The sequence below is a fragment of the Sciurus carolinensis genome, chromosome 2 (genome assembly GCF_902686445.1).
Source record: "Sciurus carolinensis chromosome 2, mSciCar1.2, whole genome shotgun sequence".
Classification (NCBI taxonomy): Eukaryota; Metazoa; Chordata; class Mammalia; order Rodentia; family Sciuridae; genus Sciurus; species Sciurus carolinensis.
In genome coordinates, this window is record NC_062214.1 from 97,485,036 (window position 1) to 97,498,036 (window position 13,001).

Sequence of the window (13,001 nt, forward strand, 5' to 3'; positions counted from 1 at the left end):
GTAAAGTCAATACTGCTTTGAGGAACTTAAGGTAATGGTTTATTCCTAATATACAATATCAATTTAAAATTAAATATAAAACATTATACTTTAGTTAATAGAACAGTGGTATAGCTCTTTACTTTTTACTTTTGTTTTAAAATATATTTATACCATATTTTTTGTGTCTCCATAAGGTACCGTCGGGGCATTCACAAGTGCATTGAGTGCTGTTCTGAAATAAAAGAGTTTGCAAACCATTTTCCTACATATGTCCACTGTAGTTTTTGCAGATACAATACTAGCTGTAGCAAAGCCTATGTAAATCATATGATGAGGTAAGATAAGTTAAACCTATAAAGTGACAAAATTATAATTCAGGAAATTTTTGTTTTGAAAACAAAGTTATCCCTATTAGAAACTAATTTTTCTCCTCAAAGAGCTAAAAGGACCTAGCCGTAAAGAACTTCTAAGATAACCTGATGTTATTTTCCAACGTAGTAACTCAAGTAATTACTGACCTTAAATTGTAAGAACAGTTAATTAAACTAATAAAATTGGGATAGGTTTGTTGGGGAAATAATTATTCTGTTTTTTATTTTTCCCTATAGATATTTAAAAATGATGATTTTCAAATAAAACTTTAAATGTTTTAAGCTTATTTAGCAGACAGATAAAAGTACTCACTAGGAATGTTCTCTTCAAAACAGTCACTTTGAGAGAAGCTGTAGTTTTGTGATGAAATCCAGTGATTACTGCTTCTGCTCATAGAGGAATAGCTGTACCTAAATTTATTAATAGTCGAAACCATTAACCTTTGTATTCCACCAGTAGCTGTAGCTTTTCAATTAATAGCTAACATTACAGCAGGTTTTTCAGTGATGTTAGGAACTTCACTGAATCTATTTCTTTTTCTTTCTATGGTCCATTCATCTATCAGGCCATCTATACATAAATTCATTCAGTGAAAATGAGAGGCTGTTCTGGTTATGATGACACTGTTGGAATTCTTTTTCATTATTTATTCAACTTAAATTGTTTGAGTACCTATCATTTATGCTTTGCTAAGAAACCCCTTCAGAGCCCACATTACTTTCATTTGGATTTCATTAATAGGAGAATATTTTATTCCATCAGGATGGATTTTTATTTTAAAAAATAGTTCTTCCATTATAAATGCAATACACTACTTATTCAAACTGAGGTTGTTCCATTTTTAAAAAAATAGAATTAATGTATAACTCAGTTTCTTGCAGATCATGACATGACCTCAATATTACTTTCTTATCATTATCAGATACTACTTTCCAGAATTCTCCTACTTTTCTTGACGACTTCAGCATTGGTTTTTCTCTCTTAGTTTTTCTGCCTTGATGATTGGCCTGACCTCCTGGTAACTTGGCTTCTTTAATGCCAGCACTTCACATCAACTTTTAAGTTTTGGGCACTCTTCCTTACCAGAGTATCATTTTTAGTTTCATCCTGTATGCTCTTCATTCCTTCTGAAAACTTATTACTCCATGATGTTCAGAGTTTTGACTCCTTTTGCCAGTCTAGCAGCATTCATCTAACTTCATAATCATCAGAGTCATCTGCTTCAAATCCTGCTCTTTTCTTTGTCTTCTACATTTTTTTTTTAAATATTTTTTTAGTTGTTGTTGGACCTTCATTTTATTCACTTATTTATATGCAGTGCTGCGAATTGAACCCAGTGCCTCACACATGATGGGGCAAGTGCTCTACCACTGAGCCACAACCTCGGCCCTGTCTTCCTCATTTTTAGTCATGCTCACCTAGCATAAAAGCCAGGGTAAGATTTCAACCTCTTCCTCTTTCCATCTTTCTGTATGCTCAATTCTAGACTGCAAGAGTTTATTTAATCACTCTGACTTTATAATCTTTAACTCTGATTAAGATCTATCATTTTATCTTTTTCTTTTTAAAGACCTCCTTATTTTTACCTACAATGTTTGTGTAATCCTTTTTCAGTATCCTAAAGATCTTATTTTAGTCCTTTAGTTGTAAACCCAACCTATTAATTACTCAATTGAAGGTCATCTTTTCATTTTTCCTAAAAGCTAGCTCTTTTCAAACCCAAATATTTTTCTTCATCCAGATATTAATCTCCGAAATTAAGCTTGTTCCATTTCTCCAAAGCTAATTCTGTTTCGTATCTCCTCCAATTCATCATAACCTTATTCAGTTAACTTGTATTTTCATCCCTTTCTCACTATTGGTCTTCTTATGCTTATAAACACTTCCAGGATTTTGTTTCTTTGATTTTAGGATGAGGGAACGTTGTCCTTACTGTGTATTTTATTTATTTTTTATATTTTTTAATATTTTTAAAATTGTCAATGGACCTTTATTTTATTTACTTATTTATTTATTTATATGTGGAGCTGAGAATCAAACCCAGTGCCTCACATATGCTAGGCAAGTGCTGTATCACTGAAACACAACCCCAACCGCTTCTTTATTTCTTGTCTGCCTTTTTCCACCAACATTTTTCAAAACATTTGTTACTAGCGTATTTGTGACTTATTTCTTTACCCTGGAAGTATACCGTTACCCATCAACTAACACTACCCCGTTAAAGATCGTCTATCATGTACTTATCACCACACTTTTTCACTTTTTTTCATTCTTACTCCTTAACTTTACTAGTGTTTAATGTTGCCATTCACTTTTAAAACTATTCTCTTTAGCCCTCTATTAAACTGTTAAACTCTATTTTTCGTCTTTTTAGGTTACTCCACTATTTCATTGCCTTGTCTTCAACTCTTTATAGACCCTTTCTTAGTAATTTTAGCACTCTCACTTTGAGCTTTGAACTCGAAATCTTAGAATTTCAATCTTTAGTTTTCCTGAGATCCAAATCTGTTTCTAATTATTTTGTAGATGCTTTTACCCTAGACCCATTGGCATCTCAAAAGAAGAAGAACAACAACAAAAACCCAAATATTATTATCTATGTCGGATTCACATTACTATCCTCCTAACTTTTTAAGTTCCATCTCTTTCAGGCTATCATTTTGTGTGAATATTGAGCTACAGCTGTAAGTGATTCACTGTCCCAGGTTTCGGAAACTCAAGAAGTTCTTTGACTGTGCATCATGGCTTCCTGAGACCACCTCCCAACCACTGCAGTAGCTGATACTCATATCCTGTCACTCTAAACCAGGCCCTAGCATCTTTTTCCCTAGCGTACTGCTGGATGGAATGCTGATCTCTTATTCTGTTCCAAACACATAGCTACCCGAGGATGTCTTTTATTCTTCCCTTAATTTCTAGTGGATCAAATTTGGAAAATATTTTGTGTTTCTTAAACCAAGATTCATTCTGTTCTTCCTGCTCCCATTTATCATAGGTTTCCTCCCTGTCCTAATGAACTTTCAAATCCATTCTATCTCAAACCATTTACAGTGGACTCCAGACATTCTTCTTACCCTGTTCGAAATTCCCAGACCACCCAAACCTACACTTCATTGTCATACTCCTTATTCATTGTTAGCTCCTTTCTCCTTTTTTTTTTTTTTTTTTTTTTAATCCCCTTCATTGGTACCTTCCCTCTGCCTCAGGTACTTCCCACTGAGTGGCACACCCTTATTTCAACTTACTGCAGGTACTTGTTCTAGGCTTGAGTTTTCTATGTAGGGAAGCTTCATTTCTCCAAAGGATGTGTACCTTTAGTTCCTATCCCATACCATACCAACTCTGTAGCCTTTCAAATAGTCCTTTTCTTTCTGGTCTCATACCTGCCCAGTCTCTTCTATGAAGAGAGATTTCAATCCCCATAAGTTGGCTAATCTTTTCTAAAGTACTTTTCTTCTCATACTCATTTTGTACAATAGTTTTTCTTTATTCTTTATTAGTTCCCATGATATCCTGTCCTTTCCGCCCAGTTCACCTTTCAAGTGTTTGTCCCCACAACCGTTCCTTCCTTTGAATTGTGTAGCATTCATCTAGTCTGCCTTTTATTTTATTTGTGTGTGTAGGATCTCCTTAAGAAGTGATCTTTGTATTTATCAAATCACTTACCACATTATGAACTACAAATGATAGTCATTATTTATAATTAGAAGAGGCCCTAAAAGAGGAGATTAAAAAAAAATCTCGAAACAGTTGGAATATCTTTAAAGTCAGACTCTTTGAAGGAAATGGATCATTAACTTCATAATTATAAGTGATTTTTTAAAAACAGTATTATTTGGGTCAGTTGTTTAAATGATTGTGCTTTATTTGCATATAGCTTGTAAGTAGTAATAAAAATCATTTAAGAAAAGGCAAATTAATTACTGTATAATATTATTGTTATTCCTCAAAAAGATATATGAGAGAGCTTTTTCTTCTGCATGTAAGAGAATTAAGTTAATGGATATTACTAATATCTCTTTTTTATAGTAAAATTTATCAGCCAGATTCATTTTCACAAATACTGATTATTACCTACTAGGAAGGTACAGTTTGTGTTTTAGTCACCTTATTCGCTGCCATGACCAAAAGATCTGATAAGAACAATTTAGAGGAGGAAAAGTTTATTTTGGAACTCACAGTTTCAGAGATCTCAGTTGATAGATGGCTGACTCCATTGCTCTGGACCTGAAGGGAGGCAGAATAACATGGTGGAAGAGGGTGGTAGAGGAAAGCAACTGGGTGCATGGCACCAGCAAGCAGAGAGAGAGAACTCTCACAATCACAAAATGTATACCCAAAGAGGTGCCTCCAGTCATACCCTACCTGCCTAGGGATCAATGCAATGATCAGGTTAAGGCTCTCATAACCCTACTGATTCACCTCTAAATTTTCTTGCATTGTCTCACACATGAACTTTTGGGAGACATATCAAAACTGTAACAGTTTTCTAAGAAGTGTGATAGACTGGTGGTAAACAATAAGTTGTCATTATTGAGTATTGTAGGGTCAAGTCCTTGTTATTTTTTGCTAATTAGTAGGAGAAATATGTTTACTTAGGTTAATGTGATAAGCAGATGACTGTGAGAGCACACAATGGGTAAGAATGAATTCTTTAAATAAGAAGTGAGAGAAGACTTCCCATAAATGACATTTCACTTAGACTTTGCAGGATGATTTTAAAAATTTCCAAGTAAAAAGAAAGCTGTGTAATAATTTGTTCCTATACCACAGAGCTCTCTGTGTATCACTGTTGATTTTTATCTTGCATTAATTTATGAATATGTAGTCATTCCACAGATATTTATTGGCATTTATTCTGTTCAGACCATCTTCTTCTCTTTTAACCATCCATGAACTGTAGGGCAGACAACTTGCCCTCTTGTTATTATATCATCATTCTACAGTTTAGTATCTTAAATAGCAGGCATACCATTAATATTGTTGGATGTTAAGGAAATCATTCCTTTTGTGTTTCTTAGAAAGTAAAGTTGTTTCTTACATGGAATCAAGATTATTAAGGAAAATATGATCAAAAAGGGGTTTTGTCCTCAAAATAAAATTTACCTATCTGTAGAGAAAAATTCAGTGAGCTTTGGTAATAATTATATAGAGTCATGTAATTAGGTAGCAGATTTTTTAAAACTAGGTGTTAACACTGTATTTTTACTATATTGAATAAAAATCTTAGCCTTTTCAGTTTTCTTAGGTGTATTTCTGTATTGCTATCAACTTAATGGAAATAGGAAAGAAGGGTAGCTTCCTCCCCCTTTTTTGTTTGTGAGTTGTGATTCACTTTTCCATTCTTATATTACATGAAACTACAACTGTGGAATTTATGTATTCAATGCAGATAAGTCAAAGAGGCAATATAAGTGCTTATTTTTGAGATAATGAACTCTAAATTATAACTGGATTCAGACAACTAAAAATTTAAAGTTACTAACATTTGTCAATATTGCTTCAAGTTTAGACAGATGTGGAAACCATCAAAAAGACCCTAAAATATAGTTTTCTCTCCTCTTACCAAAGGATAAATAAAAAGTTTACCTGTTTGAAGAGGAAGAACATTAAAATGTCATTTTAAAAATATAACTTATTTTGAAATGAGCCTGGTGGTGCACACTTGTAATCCCAGTGACTTAGGAGGCTGAGGCAGGAGGATTACAAGTTGCAGGCCAGCTCATCAATTTAGTGAGACCTAGTCTAAAAATAAAAAGGGCTGGAGGTATAGCTAGGTGGTAGAGCACCACAGGGTTTTAATCCCCAGTAAACTCTCCCCCACCCCCATGCACACACCCAAAACACAAAAAACTTACTTGAGTTCACATGTTTTAGGAATCAGACAAAGTCTTGGACTCATTCCTCTAAGGAAACTATTGTTTTTTATAAATCTTTGCACATAAATTCAGGGCTTCTCAACCTTCTGATGATCTCTTCTAAAAACTTTATTTTTGTGATAATATCTTAAATTCATAAATTCTGCAATAGTAGTTATTCCATATTGAAGAAATGATATTTGAAATCTTCTGAGGCTATTTTCTGGGGAATATAGTTAGCTAGAACATTTCTTTTCCTTTACATACAGGCTTTGCTGATGTGAGTAGCCATTTACCTAGTTTGTTGGCTACTGCTTTTCAAACATTAACTTGCATAAGAACCACTGAAAAAAACTTAAGGCAATTTCCTGGATCCCACTACCAGTGGTTAATTCAGTAGGTGGTGATGGTGATACTGTTGTCTTTGACTCCACTTTAGAAATACTGTGCCAAAGCACTCCTGGTTTTCTAGGATAGAAAGCTTTCCTTATTGGCTACAATGTTTGGTTAGTGATTTTCTTTCTATGATTAGGAGAAGCATTAAGTTATGAGTTCTGCTTTCATTTTTTTTCTTAAACCTCCACTAATAATTGCAAAGAACTGTCTAAATGTTTGAATTTACAGATGGTAAATCATAGTATTTAGCTCAAATAGTGTATACTTTCTAGATCATTTGAATTCTGTTCCCCTCCCCCCATACTAGCATGTTAAGATTGAAAAGTGATTTTTACAAAATTGATTTCTAATGATAACTATTCAGATTATAGCAAAATTATTTTGTTAGCAAAAATTTAGACTTGTTGTAAATGCATAATAAATGGGAAATTTAATTTGGTTTTCTTTTTTTTTAATTCTTTTTTACATAATGGTGAGGTATTAATCATCTAAGTATATGCTTAGGGAAATATGTGTCATTAGAAATTAAAAACAAAATGGAATGTCGGATCTAATGTTGAATTATACAGGGATGACATTTCAGTATTTACATTGTAGCCTTTTAAAAACTAGAAACTTAAGTATAAACTTGAAATATGTTTATAAATTAATATAGTTATTATTATGAAGTAATACAACTCAATACTAAAATTATTAAAATCTCTTCTGTCTCTCCAGCTTTCACAGTAACCATCCAAGTAAAAGGTTTTGTATATTTAAGAAGCATTCTGAAGATCTCAGGTAACTAGTTGACTTTTTAAAATTCTTTCTACTAAGCAATGGTTATAATTTACATTTTTCTTACATAACAGCTTTATTGAGATATAATTCACATACTATACAATATGCACTTCACATAAAATTAATATAGTGTTATGCTGTAACCTGTTGTATATACAATCTAGTATATACTAGAACCTATTATACTAACCTATCCTAGGTTATACTATACTTATGGTATACATCAATGAGCATAGTTATTTCCCTCTACAAAATTCATCCTTCCTCCATTCTTCCCTGACCACCCCCCACCCCCAGGATGTGTCATCATCCACTTATCAGAAAAATCATTTGGCCTTTGGTTTTTTGGGATTGACTTACTTCACTTAGCATATTTTCCAACTCCATCTGTTTACCTGCAAATGCCATAATTTTATTCTTCTTTATGGCTGAATAATATTCCATTGTGTATATATACCACCATTTCTTTATCCATTTGTCTGCTGAAGGTCATCTAGGTTGGTTCCACAGTCTAGCTGTTGTGAATTGAGTTCCTGTGTTGATGTGGTTTCATCACTGTAGTATGCTGATTTTAAGTCCTTTGGGAATAGGACAAGTAGTGGGATATCTGGTTCAAATGGTGGTTCCATTCCAAGTTTTCTAAGGAATCTCCATACTGCTTTCCCGAGTGGCTGCACCAATTTGCAACCCCACCAGCAATGTATGAGTGTACCTTTTCCCTCATATCCTCACCAACATCTATTGTTGCTTGTATTCTTATATTCTTGATATGTTGCTTGTATTTTTTCAACAGTGCCATTTACAGTTCACATTACTTTAAACAACTTAGTATCATTTATCTATTGAATATATTTGATTTTTTAAACAGCACTTCAAATGCTTGATCCAACTAGCTCCCAATTTCTTAATTTTTATATATCTAATAAATTAAATTATATAGTGGCTTTCTAAGTTCTCTGAACCATCTCAAAATTTTTATAGCCTTAATAATATTTTAAAATACTTTTCAACTAAAAGTCACAAGACCAAACACATTTTAAATATGACTCTTAAGGCATTGACACGTACTTTAATATGCCAGTTATGTTTAAATACTTCAAATAGCAAATGCTATCCAGTTTAATCCAGTGAATAAAAGAACTATTCTGGACTCAGCAGAATTTTTTGATGATTATGGGACTGTTTCCTAACCTCTTTTGAAAATCTGTAATTATTACAAGTGTCATTTAAGAATTGCAGCACTCCCCCAAGTTTTGTTAAAGGGAATGGGTAGTTTAGGCCCCAGCAGGTAGGCTGTAGCGTTCACAGTGCTGGGATGATGAGAATTGTAAACTTGTAGACTCCCAACATTTTATTAACTACGTCAGTTAATTCTGTGTTTAATAATACCACCCTTGGATGATTATGCTGAGAACCTTGGCGTGTAGTGTGCAGCTGATGGCAGGTATCATATTATACTTTTAAATCCTTTATATTTCTCTTCTGATTTTGTCCTCGACTAAATAAAGCACTAGATTGTAAATTTTGAGTACTCATTTTTTTTGTTCACCATTATGTTCACAATAACAGTAATATAACTATATAAAGACAACCTCAGTAAATATATATTGAGTGAATGAATGCTGTCCTCACTTTGCAGATGAGCAGAGTAACATACAGTGTGTCTTGCCTACATTAATGCAAATTGTTAATGGAACCTAGACTGGTTATAGGTCTTTTGACTGGTATGAGAGATAAATATTTATAAAACAAATACTTTATGTAAATAATTAGTAGCATAATTTGGACATAGCTGTACCATTTTACAGAGAATCATTTCAGTTACATCAAATTTAGAAAACAAATGGTAAGCTATAGTTATTACACAAAAAGCAGATAATTCATGGAAAAATAATCATTGAACTTGTGTATAGATTTCACAACAGATAAAAACCTTTTCTTTTATGCTATTTTTTTTTTTTTTTAATAGGGGCATTACTCTAGTGTGCCTTAGTTGTGATTTCCTAACTGATGTTTCTGGCTTAGATAATATGGCTGCACACTTAAGTCAACATGAAACTCATACTTGCCAAGTTGTAATAGAGAAAGGTATGTATATATAACTGTGCTCTTGTGGATTTTTGATATTTATTCCATTATTTTTGGTCAACCACAATATGAATTCTTTACTAAATCATTACTCTCACTCATTATAATTCATATGCTGTTGTAAATATAAAACTTTTCTTCTAATTTCAGTTTCTGTCTGTATCCCAACTTCTGAACATCTTTCTGAGTAAGTTTATATTTTCTTCAGTGCATTTTACTTTAATGGATTTTAGCACTTATTGCATTTTTAAGTGTATCATTAATAGGAATGAAAAATATTTAAAAAAAAATTTTTTTAACCTGCTTGTTGAAATAGGTTCCTGCTCTGTGGAGCTCATGACCTGGTGCAAGACAAGTTGGAATTTCCTAAGTTCAAAGTTCTGAGATATTTTCTTACATAAAGGCAGTCAAGCAGCCAAGTTTATGATGCTAGCTCTCATTATTCAGCTCTGTTCAGCTTTTAAATGGGTCCAGATTCCTATTCCACCTTATCTTTGTGTCAAGTTCACATATCTTAACATACATTTTTTTTTTTTCCCTCTTCTCCATTTGGTTTTCTCTAAAAATAACTTTTGTTGCTATGGTCTTTTCTTACTTCACTTAAAATAATTTGTGTTTTTCTTTATTGCACTTGTCTTCAGAATAATACTTTCCAAGTGATATGGCTGTTTGTCTTTTCTTCTGTTTTGTTTGCTTTCTTAATTTCATGTCTTAAGTTTTTAGACCAGATGATTGTCTTTTTTCCTCATTCATTGTCTGTCATTGTGCTATTTTTTTTTAAATTTTTTTTATTTTTCAGGTGCAGAAGCAGCCCAGAGATTTCAAAAAATATCCAGGGTACACCTGGACAGTGTCCCCCTTCGATGGACACAACTGATGCCTGTTCTCTCTTTCCAAGGAATGTGAATAATTTGACTGTGGGACCTGCTCTAGGTTGTGGCCTCAAGAAATCATATCTGAGGGAAACTCCCTTCCTGCATGACTGGCCTCTTGTAAGGCTGATGTTGATTTGGCCAGAGGTAGCCTCAGGGCCCACCAAATTGAGCAAACTTCCCACTGGCAGCTTTGGCTCTTGATCTTAAGCTCATGGGCCAGTTATAACCAAGAAAAATTTATCAGATCCGTGCTTCATCATCCAAATTGAACTTTAGTCATTTTGGCTGTTGCCCATAAATCTTCCTTTACCCTGAATGGAGTTCAAGAAATATAAAAAATCAAGTTGTTAAGAAATCATGTCTACTTTTCATGTCCTTGGAACAACAGGTCTCTATAATTATGATCCAAAAATCATGGTTATTTTTACTGTCATTTAAAATTTATCACCCACAACACTTTTTCAACAATACTAGTTCTCAGATTTTTTTATGTTAAAAAATTGTTTAAATAATAGCTTGATTTTATGCTCTCTAAATTTAGTGATATCTGTTTTATGATGTCTATTTTTCTATTCTTTTCTTTAAAACTTGTTCAGTGTTTATTTTTTTAAGAACATCAAGAGATTTCTTTAGAATTCTCTATGGATTTCACGTAACTACCCATTGATAGCTTTTCAGTATGGCTATTCTCAGGCCATTATGATATCCTGTGCCTTATTTCAGGATTATTATTTATAGTAGTTCTATAATTTTGACTTTTAAGGTGTTAAGAATTGGTAAAACTTGCAGATCTTAAAGACAAGTTTTAAAGTAATATATTGTATTTCTAATCTGTATTTTTACTTACTCATTAATGTAGTTCCTTGCAGTAAAGATAACATTAAATATATACATATGGTAACCAATAATACACATATTTCTTTCTTACATATATTTTACATTTGTCATTTGTTTATTTTATATCAAATATAGATCTACTAAATAGTTTTGGTACTATCATTTTCATTTAATAAAAAATTATTTTGTCTAAATGTCTCAGAAATTATTTGCTAGTAAACAATTTCTTATAAAAGCTATTTTATCCTATAAATAGGAACAGTGCTTTGTTATATGGAAGCCTTGTTATATGGCATGCAAACTGAGAGCTATATCTACTTAGTACATCTTGAATTTTTTTTTCCTCAAGCACAATTGAAAGTTTATTATTTATACTATACTAATTTCTTGAATTTTAAAGACTAGCAAAGTGCCTTTTATGATCTTAATATCCATAAGGATCACCAGGCTCTGAAATTATAACTCAAGCATGGTTTCTTTTATTCTAAAATCAGAGATAAAGTTAGTTTAGATGACTGCTTATTTTGTAATGTTTACTTTATGATTATTAATCAAAATAGTTGAATCTCTTAGTTTTAAGTTTATGGATAAATTTATAATGTAAATGAGAGATTTTCAAAAAATCCAAAGGTGACTTGTTTCTTAGTATTGAACTTAGCAATACACTATTCTTTATTTCCTTATTTGGCTCTCTGAAGTTTTATCATCATCTTTCCTCTTTCCACGCAATTTTTAAAAATTTTGTCCAGAAACAACAGTTTCTTTCCACTTTTAACATTGGTTCTTCGTATGTTTATAGAATGGAAAATTTGTTCTTCCTTGGTCATAATTCAAAAATACGATCAACCACATTCTTGATACAGCAGTGTATGAGTACTGTTTTATATACTATCAGAGACTCAATTTTTTGTAGTATCAAGTTCATTTTCTTGAAGTATAAACTATATTGTCACCTGTAACTTCATTTTTTAAAAAATTGGTTTAACTAAAACAGGACAAAGCTTGCTAATTATTATAGGTAACTAGTTAAATTTGTGTGATACTAATGAGTTTTACCTTAAGCCTGATCCTTCTTTACCATCAGGTTATTCTAAATAGTTCATTTGCCTCATCAGAAATAGCCATGTCATATGTGTATGTTTTTTGGTTACTATTGGATAGGTCTGATGGGTTTAGTTTGAGTCTGTCATCATTCTTAGAAAACTACTCTTAAACTACAGAAACTTGGATCCTTGCCCTATTATCACATTTTGGCAAAACATCTTGCCTCTTTGGACTTATTTATTCATCATTGGATTTATTTATTTTTCAAATATTTATTGAGCTTCTACTTTGGGAGTGTTTTAGGTGCTAGAAAAATAGACTAAAATTTTTACTGTCATGGAGCTTACATTTTTTGTGGCAAAAGACAATAAAATATATAATATTTCAGATGATGGTCAATACTTTGAAGAAGAAGGGAGTAGGGAAGAAAGATACAGGAATATGGGATGGGAGTTGGAAGACTGCCATTTTAAATCTGGTAATCAGGGAAGGCTTTGCTGAGACATGACATTTTGAGTAGAGTTGTGAAGGAGGTGAGGAGATGAGCCACTTTGATATACATTGAAAAGCATTTCTAGAAGAAAAAAAGCCCCAACATGGGATCATTCTGATTTAAGGAGCTGTGAGGAGACTAGTTTGGCTGCAGTGGAGGGAGCAAGAAGGAGAATAGTAGGAGATTGGCCTGTGAGATAATATGGGCCATGTGGTATATGAACATAAGGGACTATTATAAGAAATTTGGGTTTTAATTTTAAATGAGAAGTCATTA

General features: G+C 32.5%; 1 protein-coding gene across 1 annotated transcript in view; it reads left to right on the plus strand.

The window, feature by feature from the left end:
- Znf280d (zinc finger protein 280D) overlaps positions 1-13,001 on the plus strand; it is a 95,264-nt gene that overhangs the window by 62,192 nt on the left and 20,071 nt on the right. The window contains 5 exon segments of the mRNA XM_047539055.1: positions 2-31; positions 177-317; positions 7,326-7,388; positions 9,358-9,476; positions 9,627-9,663. Coding sequence (XP_047395011.1) covers positions 2-31; positions 177-317; positions 7,326-7,388; positions 9,358-9,476; positions 9,627-9,663 — 390 coding nt within the window.